Source organism: Merops nubicus, unplaced genomic scaffold (genome assembly GCF_000691845.1).
Source record: "Merops nubicus isolate BGI_N331 unplaced genomic scaffold, ASM69184v1 scaffold42701, whole genome shotgun sequence".
In the NCBI taxonomy this organism is placed as follows: domain Eukaryota; kingdom Metazoa; phylum Chordata; class Aves; order Coraciiformes; family Meropidae; genus Merops; species Merops nubicus.
In genome coordinates this window covers 30,846-45,272 of record NW_008588594.1, presented here as the reverse complement: position 1 = coordinate 45,272, position 14,427 = coordinate 30,846, and the positions used below count along the sequence as shown (strand labels likewise).

The 14,427-nt window shown below is 35.2% G+C and overlaps 1 protein-coding gene across 1 annotated transcript in view; it reads left to right on the top strand.

The window, feature by feature from the left end:
* Positions 1–14,427, top strand: part of DCN (decorin) — a 38,499-nt gene that overhangs the window by 20,415 nt on the left and 3,657 nt on the right. Inside the window, exons 3-6 of the mRNA XM_008949295.1 lie at positions 336–448; positions 10,063–10,276; positions 10,465–10,578; positions 11,801–11,894. Of these exons, the coding sequence (XP_008947543.1) occupies positions 336–448; positions 10,063–10,276; positions 10,465–10,578; positions 11,801–11,894 (535 nt within the window). The remainder of the gene's footprint in view (positions 1–335; positions 449–10,062; positions 10,277–10,464; positions 10,579–11,800; positions 11,895–14,427) is intronic.

Sequence of the window (14,427 nt, the reverse complement as noted above, 5' to 3'; positions counted from 1 at the left end):
AACAATTTTTATTCACACAATTCAGTGCCATTAAATGTATTAGAAATAATTTTCCTAAACAAACCTTTGCTTCAGGCTATAACTCAGATATGTTCTCAGAAAAAAAAAGACATAATGGAGATGTGAATAAATAAATTTTGATTTGACATAGCAAAATAAACCTCTCTTTTACTGGCTGGAAACAGAAATACTTTCAGATAAGTCTTCATAAGCTTTATCAGGAAATTGGTTCTAGAAATCATGTTTACTGAAAGGTAAATGCTGCTAAGAATAGTACTGATCCATATTTAGAATTTCTTTCAGAGTCAGTTGTTTATTCTCCTCACTGTCCTTAGGTCTGGAAAAAGTGCCAAAAGACCTTCCTCCTGACACAACTCTACTGGACTTACAGAACAACAAAATCACTGAAATCAAAGAAGGAGATTTCAAGAACTTGAAGAACCTTCATGTAAGTGAATAAATGAACTAGCATTTTGAAAAAAAAAAAAAAAGAGAGAGAGAGAGAAGGAAAAAATGGGTTTGGCCTGTTCTCATTTTTTTTTTTAAGGAAAACTGATGAAATACTTTGTGATCTTCCTCTATCAGACCAGCCTATTTCTTTTTCCTTTCCTATTCTTCTTCTGCAAACTCTCTCTCTTCTAATACCACAGAATTTTCTCACCTCTTTTCAGCTCTTCATACCTGTTCCCTGACCATTCAGTCTCCAGATCTTTGTCATAACTTCCATAACCTATTTATATGTGTTTGTAGTCCCTTTGGCACAGTGACTTGGTTTATTCTATTTAAAGAGCAGATGCATCTCAAACCTTCCACCTTGTTCACTTATTGCTGTATTACTTCACCTCCTACTTCTGAGCTTGTGGAGATTTGTTTATACCATGTTTGTCAGCAGTTTCTCTGTACTAATTTTAATTCTACAACGAAATGGTGTTTTTGCAATAACCTTCTCCTAGCAGAACTCCATATTCATCCTCTTTTACCTGCCAGTCTCTTCCAATATTGCTGTCTGTTTTCCTCTTTGCTGAAATATTTTCCTTCCCTGGTTTCTGTGACTGCCTTTTTTTTTTCTGGTTCACCTCTTCTTTTCCAAGTTTCCATCAGACAACTACTTTCCTCTGTTTCCAAATTTTAGTTTCTCTGTCTGAGGTTCTCCTCCCTTATTTCTATACTTTCTTTCAGTTTACAATTCATGCCTTATAGTTTTGACTCAGTTTGTTGAAATATCTCTTTCTTTCTCAAACAGAAAAAGCCTGTCTTCTCAGCCTTTGAAAGGAATACCCCAGCTTAGACATATTTCTGAAAATATTATTTTTCTAGCCTTTCACTAACTGTTTATTCTGTGTCTTATTCCATTAGATCCTTTTGATTATAACCAATATAAACTGCTTGCCTTTGGTTTCCTAGCTCTTCACATCCTCTTTCTATTCTGTTGTTTTCATTCACAACCCAGAAGCCAGCTCCCACTTTCTTTCCCTTCATGATGTCAATGCCGTCATGCAAACAAGCACTGATTCAAATAAGAATCTGCATACAGCATTCATACGTGGGAGAAAAACAAAACAAAACAAAGCAAAACTCCCTATAAACATTTATCTTCTTAATTTCTTCCAAATTCCCTCTTTAATTTTTGTTTTAAACACCAGGAAGAAAATTTTAGGAACTTCTAGGAATAAGCATAATGCCAGTCTATGCATAGCAGATGCAACTTCATGAGTAAATCATTATGAGGTTCATGTCACCTAATTTTAGCATATGTGTCTTTGCTTAGGCTAGTTACATAGATAACCTCTTCAGTGCACAAAGAGCAGCAGGTACTTCTACATCACATTTACCTTGATTTAGGTATAGAATGAGATGACTTGTGCCCCAGATTTTTTTTTTTTTTAATTCCTCTGCTTGCCTACTGAACAGATTCAACACCCTAATTCCTGTTCACTTGTTTTGGTTTTGTTCCACCCTTGAGAGAGGTCTTGTGTTTTCAGTGAAGATTTTCTGCAAGGTGATAAAAAAAGATAAAAATATTCTCAGTGAAATTAATCTTTCCACAATTCTTCTTCGTGATACTGCATGAAATGAGTCAGAGCATAGTACTGCAGATGAAAAGCACTGCCACCAGTGACTTCTGCCTGCTTGGCACTCAGCTCAGGTCTCTGTTAATCCTGCTGTGAGTTAAACTGCGATGTAATTTCGTTGAGGTTAACTCTATGAATTGTTTTTCTTTCTTTTATTTCAGCAGATATAAAATAGTAGTGAATTAAATAGGTAACTCTTCAGGGAAGAGATTATTCATCTGTCTTACTCCCAAAGGTAGTACAGTTACAGAACTGTTACAACAGTAACATAAGATTTAACAAATAACTTTCAAAAGAATGCAGTTTTTCTGGATTTACTCAAGAACAAAAAAGGAACCTCTCATCTCCTCCTTTAAATAATAATTTAGCGTGCAGTACATTCATGTAACTACACAGCATCTTTACTCTCAGCAGGCATCATTCTTGTGTAATACCTGGGAATGATTCCCATCACCCACCTTGTATATAAATATTCTTCAGAGTCATAGTGAAAGGGGAATATTTGTTTTAGAGAAATATAATTCAAAAGCGTTGACAGAGCTCCATTGTCACTTTTGTTTTAAGGAGATTTATGTGTCTGTGAGATACATAAATATAGATATATATCTAACTTATATATGCTCATTGATCACATTCCCTCATAAACATGACTTGTGTTAGTCTTACACTTGACAGTGTGATGTTCAAAAATTTTTAGACTCCTTAGCCTTTACTAGTCTTCTTATACTCTACTAAAACAGAAAGATTTACATAAATTATCAGTATTATTGTTCCAAAATCTAAAGTTATCAGTAACTGCAGTTAACCTCTTCCACAAATTAATCAATTAAGGAAACAAGGCTTTAAATCCCAATTAGCATAGATTTTGAAAAAAAAAAAAAAATAGAACAGCATATTCAGTTTGTTCCTTTTGAATATTCCTTTTAAATTCCTTCCTAATTCCTGTAGACATATCATAGCTGTAATAGTTTCAGAAGAGATTTTCATGAACAAGATGGGTGGCTGAACCTCAAGTTCAACTTGTACTAAAAACCAGATGAAGTAAGGAGAAAAGAAAGGATCTACCTATAATTTTCTCAAGGCTTCTTTTTCAACACAAATGTGACTGCTTATGCTCTGAGTGCACAATACACACAAATATAAATGAAAGAGAAATTAGTACCTAAAAAAATATTCTTTGTATCAAATTTTTATCCCAAGTATATAAAAAAGCTGTTAAAATTTGCAGCTGTGAAAATATGGCAAGCAACTAGGACTAAGGGAACATTTATCTGTAAATGATAGGTGCCTGACAGGAAACACCAGAGTCAATAGTTTCGGTGCATTTTATAAGTTTATGGCTTTAAATTTATCTAGGAAAAAGTGGCTAAGTTATTAATGTTGTACTGTAAAACCTCAATGTGACTATTAACACTATTTGAAAATGAAAGATATTTTTATCAGAAGGCTGGAGACAACAGGGAAAAAAATTGAAGACAGTCTTTTTTTAGGGCCAAGGACTGAGTTTTGTGGTTTCAGAAAACTGTCTGATATTATATAAAAAACTTGTTTATGATTTAGACCTGTGGCAAAACAATCAGAGAGACGCTACTGGAAAAGTCAGGAAAAAAATCTTCTATGAAACTGTCAGAATTTTCCAGGCAGACTGACATTTCTGGATAGAGTACAGTACTTTGACCCCATGGACACAATAATCCAAAATACTACATGAGTAAGCCCTCATGCAGAGCGAAGGAGGAGTCTACAAAAACAGCAGATACAGTTGCAGGCTGTGTGGCAAAGCCAAAGCAAACCATTATAACACCTGGCACTTGGAAAAAGAGGTAAAAGAAACTACTGTGTATTAGATCACTAAGAACAGCACAAACAACGGAATAGTGACTCCATGCTTTTCCAACAGGAATTTTTCAGTGGCACAGTTTTAGTATAGCAAATGAAGATGGATGTGTTGTTGGCCTGAAATCAAATGGAACATGGTTGTATATACAACAGCACTAAAACCAGCTGTATTTATATCAAAAGAAAAGACCTACACAAAAGATAGAAAATATTTAAACTTGAGAATGAAGGTTATGACCATATCCATTCTAAGGGATTATTAACACTAAATGTATGGGCAAATAAACTGAAACACTCTCTGGTAATATCCATTGGAAAAATAATATACTGCATTTGAAGAACTTCATGCACTCCTTTTTTTTTTTCCCCCTTTCCCTTTTCATCAAAAGAAAGCTCCTTATAGAAGGACAAGGGCCCAGATTAACTGGAGAAATGTCTAAGAACATCTCTTCCAGAGATGTAGAAAAGCTCCTAACAGATCAAAAAATATTAATGAAAAAACCAAAATCTTCTGCTGACTCATTACCACTTTTTTTCTCTTTTCCCTGGCATAACTAAAAAACAAGTTAAGTAGGGATGATGTAGGCAAATCACTGAATGAAAAACCAGTAGCCACCACCATACTGTTAAAAAACACAGATATCTCTGTCCAGTTTCTACCTCCGAATTGTATTCCCACTATCATGAATGCCAGACATTCTTAACAGAACCGAGAAATACTTTTTCTTTTTTTTTTTTCACACTTGGTGCAGATGTGGGTTTCTAAATATTCTGAGAAAATAAAATATTTTAATATTTATGCAATGCAGCAGTCCCTTAGAGAGTTGTCATTTCCTTAGACTCTCTCCTTCCACTGAAGCAAGTGTGCAACACCTGACATACATGTAAAACATTTTTATATGTGCAGCGGTAAAGAACTTTTCATGTGAGGAAAACAACAGAAGAAAGTACTTAAGGTCCTTCAAATTCTGGAGTAAGTGTACTAAGCTAATGAAAAAAGGAAATTTTATAGAATATAACAATAAACAAGTGAATTGTGGTAAAATGAATGACCAAAAGGTTTGCCTTACAAGGCAAGGAGAGGATGGAGTTGTTCACTAGAACTGCAGAGCATGAGGAGGATTATATTTTGTTGGAGTAGTAAAATGTAGGGGCAACTGCTCCCCAGTCTTCTGTGCAAGTCATTTTGCACAAGACTTATCAGCAAGATAAACACTATGCAAACTGTATCTGCAGCAGGCTTCTTGGCTTGGTGAGATTTTTCAACAAGGTATTGTGGATGTGATCAAACTGCTTTCCTCAGTCTTCTTTTGTTTATACTGACAGGCTGTTGTTTCAATGACTTGACATCTCCTTCCCTCACAGTTCGTTTATTTCTTCCTTATTGTTTCTGTCATCCCTTTTTCCTTGCATTTCTTAGCCATATCTACTTTATCCTACATTTGATAGGATTACTACAAAAACTTGCCAATGAATTTAAGTAGCAACAAATAAAGAATAATTGTACCCTCATGTTTTTTTATACCTTTATCTTCTTCCTGCCTTAACTGTAGATCATGGGCCCTTCAGGAGACATAACATCTGGACTTCTGTTCAGAGACCTCCTTGGATTCAGGGGTTCTTGTTTCCTTCAAGTTTACCAATGTTTAAGATTTTTAAAATGGATTTTAAGGAGCATGCTAGTTTTGTAGGACTCTGTCTCCTGGTATAACACTCTGTGGTTTTGGTGATGGTGTTTTCTTCCCCTAAGTATATATCTACTCCTAATCATTTGGCAGAAAATCTTGACTCTGTGTCCAGGCTATAAGTATGATGTAACAACTAAAAACATAAAGCAAACAAAAAGGATGAAATTTATGAATATTTTTATTTGGATGCCTGACTCCCGAGCTTAAAATTCTTAAAACATTACTGTTCCTAGCAGAACTGTAATAAAAAACAGGTAATAATGTAATACATAACCCAGGAAATTAAATAAATTCCATTGGGTCAGTGAACTGGCTTTTCAGTTTAAACCCTGAAGGACGCATGCATCATTAAAGATTTGATGTTAGGTAAGAGTACTATCCCCATCTGGCAAAGCAGATGTATCACTGTGCATTATGGCTGATAACTATTTGCTGATCATTTTACAGTTCACTGCTGGTGAACTAGGAAGAACAGAAGTAGGGATGGAAACCCCTCAGAACGACTCTCTGAGATCCTCATATAATGAGATTACATCAAAAAATACAGTCCCCTGCTCCCCACTGCCAGGAAGTGCAAAAAATGTAAGCCTTGGTAGCCCCAGGAAGAACACCACAATGCTAGTCCCTACATGGTTGCCACATGCTCCCTCTACAGTTTGTCAGGATGTATTTTGACAAAAGCCTACTGACAAGTGTTCCAAAATTTTCCTGAATTGTGAATCCTCCTTTTTGTTTGGGAAATAAATATTTGAAGTAGAAACCAGGCCAGAGGGAGCTAAATGGCTAGACTCCCACTGACTTCAATGGAGCCAGCATCTATTCCTGTCATACAGTGATTTTTTTTTCCTGACTCTACTAATACCAGAGGTGTTTCAGTAAAAAGTAAGCCATTTTTTGAGCAAAGCTTGCATTTTTTTTTTCTCTTTGAACAACACCTAAACTGCTGGTCATGATAAGGTGGTCCATAGGTATTGTCACAGTGCAGTATTATAACAGATTCAATGCTAACCGTGCAATGTTTAAATACTATACGTGAAAAGGGAGAAAGGCTTTTTTTTTTATGGCTAAATAGCTTCGCGCCCATACCAGGTCATGCTGAAAACTGTACTTTTCTGTGCTCAGCCTTCTGTATTGTAAATTGGTGATATTCTTCAACTTTTGTTTGTTTGTTTTTTTTCTAATGGAAAGTGGAGGGTAGGCAGGGGGAGTACATTTGCTTTTTTTAAAAAATGTCTTTTTCCTTCCACTAAAAATGGAATCATTGAAGAAGATAAATTTTTTAATAGAAGTATAAATTCCTGTAGCTCAGTTCTAGTCTGTCAGATTTCTGCCAAATCATTTCATTCTAGCAGCACCACAAGTGCTAGCTGTGGCCAAGGGCTCCATCAACTTCAGCACTTTCAGGTTGACTTTTATTTTCCTTTCTGAGTACTTATTGCTGTATACAAAATTTTTATATGTCCTTTAACAAGATTAATATAATGCCCCATCATGCCATCTGTGGTTTATTCAGGATAACTAGTCCATGTGGCATGTTTTTGCCTAACATCTCTTCCTCAATAACACTGCCTGCAGATGTTTTCCCTAGGTTTTTCTCCTCCAGTTCCTGTTTTCACTGACCTTTAAATTCCCCTGAGTTTTAAATTTTATCTTATTTTGTTTTGGTTTTGACTTTTGTTACATGCAAACCATACGGGGCACATTCTGAGGAAAGTAAACAGCATTGCTCCAAGGCTAATAACTTAGTTCTTTAAGTCTTGCATATAATAGACCTATTGTGAAGTGGGAAAGGAACCCAAGGGTATGACTGGCCAGGTGTTACACTGGTGTGTTATCCTCATCATTTGCTGCTGCTCTGGGAGACACTAAAACTTCTCTTGCAAATTCTGATGTGTGCGTTTATTTTTTCTTCTTTACAGCTGCACAACAGTGTGGAAAAATGATGCAGGCTTAAAGTACCAGGAGCAGAGATTTGCAGAGCAGACTGTAAATGGGAAATGATATTTTGGTACAAAAAAGTTTAGAACTTGAGATACCTTTCCATCTTATAGCACCATACATACATTCCCACTGTAAAATCAGTATTTTTAAACATACATTTGGTAGATACCACTATTTCTAAGTAAAAAATTTTTCTGGATGTTTGAATAAAGCAACAGTTCTGTGTGTTTCCCCAAGATAACATGATCTGTCAAACTGCTCTGAAGAGCTGTAACAATCCTCTTAACATCAACTACTCAGAGAATATTTACATTGCCATGCCTAGCTGAATGTATACCTACCTATTTCCACAAAAAAAAAATCTTTCAGATTGGATCATCAGCTGTTATAATCATAGACCACACATTTTTTATGTAAAAGGCAATAAAGTTAAAGCAAATCAAATAGAAAAAAAAAAAAAAGGCAATTTTTTAGCTGAAATAAATGACCAAGCAGTACAAAGCAGGTTTCAGGATAAAAAATTCAGGTGCTTATGAGATGAGTTTAAACTCACTGGATGTTGACATAGAGATCTATGGAAAAGAATCCATGCTAAACTTAAAAATTAAAAAAAAAAACAACAAAAAAACAAAAAACAGCCATAGGACCTTCAGTTATTCAGTTATTATGATAAAAACAGTTAAAAAGACTCATCTGCAAAATTCAAGCTGTACTCAACATAACTAGAATGTTTCCCAAGTCCTAACATTGTGCAGGTAGCTGTATTACACTATGGGCAAAATCTACATTTCTATCACAATTCTGGCCACTGAGGAAACCACACCCTGTGTGTACCCCATGTGTTCGCACAGTAGTTCTTATAGCTAAAGCCTGAATAAAAGAGAATTGGGGCCATAGCTGTCACTGACCAATGTATTTATTTTGGGAGAGGCTTATTTTTGGGGAAATACTTCACTGAACTGTGAGTGAACTCTCCTCCCTCCTCTTGCAAATGTGTTCTTGGTAGCTAAGATATGAAATTAAAACCAGATATGCTCAGCTTTACGTGTACTCAGTGAAGCCATGTACTGAACACACTGCCTCCTTTGCTCAGGATGATCTGCAAAAGGAGTCCATTAGGGAAAAAACACACATCATATACCATTTTAAACTATCTTCTGACCTGTCTTTCAGTTTTCATGATGGAGATGTGCTGTCACAGATGCTGATGCACTTCTTGGCACTGTTTTAAAACTTAGTTTATTGGGAAGAGTTGAATGCTCATTTTTCCTCTAAAAGACCGAGTAAAGTATAAATCTGAAAATAATAAAAAATTATTAAAATACACTGAATGTTAACTATAGTACACACAAGATAAAAATTTGCAGTTTAGTATCAACTGCTGTATTCTTTTTCTGAAAATAGTGTAATGGGGTTAGTGAACAAAGGTGCTCTATAGCTATTGCCTAGTAATAAGTAGATATTATATCTGTATTTATACAGCCCATTCTACCTACCTAATTCACTGCACAAAATTGCAGAAATATACACCTGATAAGCAGACGACAAACGCATGATATAATAAGATTTATTTGGATATGAATAGCGGTAATCCTTTCCATTAGTTGCATTACTGTTCTGACAGGAATGGGACTTTCTTCTGCCTTTTTATGTCATGGTTGGTTAATCAGTATTAGAGTTAGCAGCAATGTAACATTTCAGAGGCATACAGAAAACACATGCTACAGGTAACAGGGCTTTCTTGGAGGCCTTTCTCCCCTGACTGTATAGAGAGCTAATTTAGTTAGAGATACCCTGAGTCTAGATATCACAATTGTTCCGAGAACTTGATTAGGCACCTACACAGTAGGCACAATGGATATGGTCCATGATCCCTAACTGCAGAACTTAGAGTATGACACTTCAAATTGCTCCCTTTTCATACCAAGTTACACTTACAAAAAAAAATAGTTTATATCTCTGAAAAAAATGAGGCTATTGTCAGACTGAAATCTAGTAAGTGCAGTCTATAAGACTAAAAGGAAAGAGGTGATGATATGCATAATTTTATTAAGCTGGGCTGTGCCTTCGCTGTATTGAGTCAGAATTTTCTGTTCAGGAAAAACTGGTTAGCATCACTGTGTGATAATGCATAAGATAGAAAACTATCCTCAGAATAAACAAAATCAGAAAAAAATTAAACAAATAGAACCGCTACTCATAGTTTTATGTGAATGTCTTGTTCTTCACATCTTTCAGATGGAAGGGTTGTACTTATTCTTGGGTATAAATTGTGAATGTTAATAGAAGCTGCAAATACCTAAGCAATGAAATAACAGTTATATTTATTATGTGGGCCCTCTGTATCTTTCACTGTTTCAGAAGTACTTAATCTATTTGTTTTAGGACTGCATTGCATTTTGTTCAGCTCCCTAGACTGACCATCAAAAGTCAATAGAAAAGAATAACAATTTTTAAGTGCTTCATTCCTAAAATAATTTCCCTAGTGATCATCTGAGATCTCCTTCATTATTACTCTACAGGCATTGATACTTGTTAACAACAAAATCAGCAAAATCAGCCCATTAGCTTTTGCTCCTCTGAAGAAACTGGAAAGACTTTACCTCTCCAAGAACAACCTGAAGGAACTCCCAGAAAACATGCCGAAGTCCCTTCAGGAGATTCGGGCTCATGAGAACGAGATCTCCAAGTTGAGGAAAGCTGTCTTTAATGGACTGAATCAAGTGATTGTCTTAGGTACGAGCATGACAAATTATAACAAGATCAACTCTATGTTTTTTCAAGATGATGTTTTTAGTTCAATCAGTGAGTTTATGTAGAAAGCCAAGAAATGTTCCAATAAAAGATATGTCCAATTTAGCTTTGACCTGAAGGATATAGGTACTTACACTGCAGCACAACTCATGACCATGTTTCATTGGCAGAACTAGGCACCAATCCAATCAAGAGTTCAGGTATTGAAAATGGAGCTTTTCAGGGGATGAAGAGGCTCTCCTACATCCGTATCGCGGACACCAACATTACTAGCATCCCAAAAGGTAAGAAATTAAATTAATACTTCAGAGATTTGCACAGGTATAATATAGAGATTTCTAGACATCTGGAAAAAAAAATACTATGGAAACTTTCTAAGGCTATCCTTAGAGTATCAATTACTTGGATACTTCACTTTTTTGGTCAGTTGATTTTTATTGGTTTGGAAAATGTTGTTTTTCTATTATGAGAAGCTTCACAAGAAGCGAGTGTTGAAAGTAAGCCATTTTATGTTATTTTGCTTTTCTTGTCTCATAGCTGAAATATAAGGTGGAAGGTTTTCACCCTCCAACCCTGACTGGTGAGCCTGATCAACATTACACAGATGTAAACTCATGCAGAATTAACTGAAGTTCTACAAGCATAAAATCAGCCCTCTGCAGGTCTTTGTGTTTGATGCCAAAACTATTCCTATACAAAACCACTGCTATTCCTGTACAACACTACTGTTCCTAACAACACTACTATTCCTATACAAAGCAAACATTTGCTACTTTTAAAAGTACTTCATTGCAAATTGCTACAAAACAAGAATGACTCTGACATAACCTCTTCAAAACAAAACAGAATGGTTCTAATCCAGAGGAAATTATATTCAATTTATTCATACTTCAGCAGATTGTTTTGAAATAGATGAAATTTTTTTAAAAGTTAATGCTAATATTTATTTCTTTTTTCCCACATTTCCTGTTTTAAATGTTCCTATGAGGGACAGCAGACAGTTGAAATATTTGGTTCCAATTTTTTTTTTTTTTCCCAATAAACAGAATTTGCATACTAGTATGTGCCCTATGTAAAATAATGTTAAAATTCTTTTGCTTTATCTTTATAACCTCATTTTCTGCCAGGTGTCAAATGTTTGTACATTTATATATGTGGATAGTCTGTATAAAATAACAGCTCTTTCTCTTACAGTATTAATGTTCCATTTAGATAATCATGAAGGCCAGAATTCATATCTGAGAAGAATTTAATTTAGCTGTTTTTTAAGAGTTAACTGTTCTATGATGACCTTATGATTTCATGACAAATAAATTGTTACTAGCTTATCATTTTTCATTTTCCCTGATAGTGACTGTTCCTCACTTCATTCAATGAATTGCTCTTGGCCATACCTAGCAAAAATCCTTTTGTACTGTAAAAGACCCTTAAGGACTGTAAAAGTCCTTTAAAAAATACAACAATCCAGTTTTAGCAAAAGTAATTTGGTGGTATTGTCTGTTTCAGGGCTTCCCCCATCCCTTACTGAACTTCACCTTGATGGCAACAAAATCAGCAAAATTGATGCTGAAAGTCTTTCTGGACTCATCAACTTGGCAAAGTAAGAATTCATTTCTTCTTCATATAAAATATTGAAATTGTAGTTGAATATAGCTGAAATTATAAACACCACACATACAATTAGAAAATGGCATTCTAGGCTTCATAAGCATTATTATTATTGAATCAGTACACAACTTAGCAGGAAAAACTTCTAGGAACTTGTGTACTGGCTTAAGAGAACAAATCACTGTTTTTCCCCTAATAATACTTTCCAGCAGTTTTCAATTATGCCCAGGACAAGTGTTTCTTTGATTGAAAAAAAAAGGTAAGGAGAGCAATTAGATTTTTTTAAATTATGTCAGCTTCTTTCATTATACTTCCATCTTTGGTTTATGCCGTTTTCTTGGGACGTTGCATGGCTCATGCAATTTGCCCTGCAAACTGAGGAAAAAAACCACATGAGAACCAAAACTACTTGTAACAGTGTTTCCTTTGCTTCTCAAGAAAGGCAAGTCCACAATGAATCTAGGAACATAACAAAACCAATCATACAATAGGATCAAAAAAATGTCATTTATTCAGAGTGATGGTACCTTACTAATCTGTGCATATGTTGCTGAATAGGTTTCCCTAACTGCAGGACAAGGTATGAGAATTGTCAAAGAACAGTTATAGACATACAGAATTATTGTGAATTTGTTGACATTAGATAACAAGCTAAAATAGTAAAATGAACCTTTACTACAAGGTGTTTTAATATTATGACACTTTAAAACTTTTGTATGAAGATAGACATGTAATTCATCTCAAAGATCATTAATCAGAATGCTGGATCTAATTTCTGGATCTTTGTCTTAATCATTCTGTTTGTTATAATGAAGGTAGAAAGCAGAAATCAAAGAAAGACTACTGAGCAACAGGAATAAAGTTTATCACTGTTTATGGTAGACTGGTCAGCAGTTTAGTGCAATGAAGTATATAATATGTATTTTGAATCTGATGATTCCAAGTAATAAAGCTTAGAACACCTTTATATACCTTGTAAAACGAGACCTTTCATCTTATGTTTGATGTTCATATTTGATCACAGATTCAACTCTGTCTCTCGGGTAGAGAGTAATTTACTGTACAGGAGGAGGGAGGTGTGGGGTGTGTCAGCTGTCCTACAGATGACAGAGTTTTTCTGTTTTTTCACATTCCCACTTTGAAAACACCGCAGACAACATCACATGGGCAATATTGTTGAAAGTCCTTCCTAAGACATAAAATTTTATGCAGTAAGTGTTGATGGACTACTAAAAATATCTAAATTTGGGCTGCTTCTATTGTGGCTGCACTGTACAGAGAAACAAGATACTCTATTGATTGTGGAAACGTGGAATTGATTAGAGCAGGCACCATTTTTTAAACTGCTCTCTGGCTTGTGCTTAAGCAAACATAAGCATAATGAGAAAACATCTATTGCAAAGGTGAAAACTAAGGTGGAATACATATTGGCCAGAAAGGAGTGCATTGGACATAACTGACCAAACAGATGAAGAACGGAGGGAGCTATGGGAGAGCTCCAGGACAACATATGGGATAAATTTAAGGGGCAGCATGCCCCTGATGCCACAGAAAAAAACTACCAAACCCCAGCTTTTATTTAGACATCTAAGTCTTCAGGAACATCAGCATGAGGTCAGACTAATCTACTTCTGATCATGTCAACTCATGCTCAACAGTCTAACAACTGCCCTAAAGCGCAGTTAGACTTTGAGAAACATGTAATCTTTCTGATTGTGCTAATGTGTTTTGAACTGTAAAATGTTCCATGCAAGAGCTCGATGTAGATCTACTGCTCATTCTCTTTTAATTCTTGTCTTCCAGTATACCATAAATATTTATCTTGTATGTTGTTGTTGTCGTTGTTGTTTTCCTTGCAAAATTACTTTTAAGTCTTCACATAGTCCTGCAGTGGAAAAAAATAAGCTCATGAATGTAAAGTAAACAAAGAGTTCACTAGTTACAGTCAGAAATTAGGATGACCCACAGGAGGATCCACACACTACACGACTGATGTTACTGATGTCCATATACTGTTAAAGTTTAATGAAAAGATCTAGCTCCATACAGTGAAAGTTGCATCAAGCCCAGAATAATGATGATGTTGAGCAGCATCAAGTTTGTTAAAAAAAAGTGGAAATGGGCTAGCAGGGATGTTAGAGACAAAAGAAGGTGAAAAAAATATTTTAGATTTTCTTCAATTTTTAGATGATGCTCTTTGATGATTTAGAACACTATTACTGGATCAGATAAAGCACTGGAGAAATGCTACCCATTCACTAATATAAAAGGAAGCAATATGTGAATATACCAAGAAACAGTGATTTTTCATATTTTTTTTTTTTCCCTTGGGAAAAGGAAGAGAGGTGCAGACCATATTCTTTCATAATGCTCTTAATCACCCTGTATTTTGCACGCTAATACTGACTTTGTTCATAAACATAGCCTGGAGTGACTGAGAGTTTGTTATATATTTAGATCAGATGTAATTACATATAATTTCTCTGCTTGTAGGAGTTAAATCCACTTTTCTACAGACTCCTCCA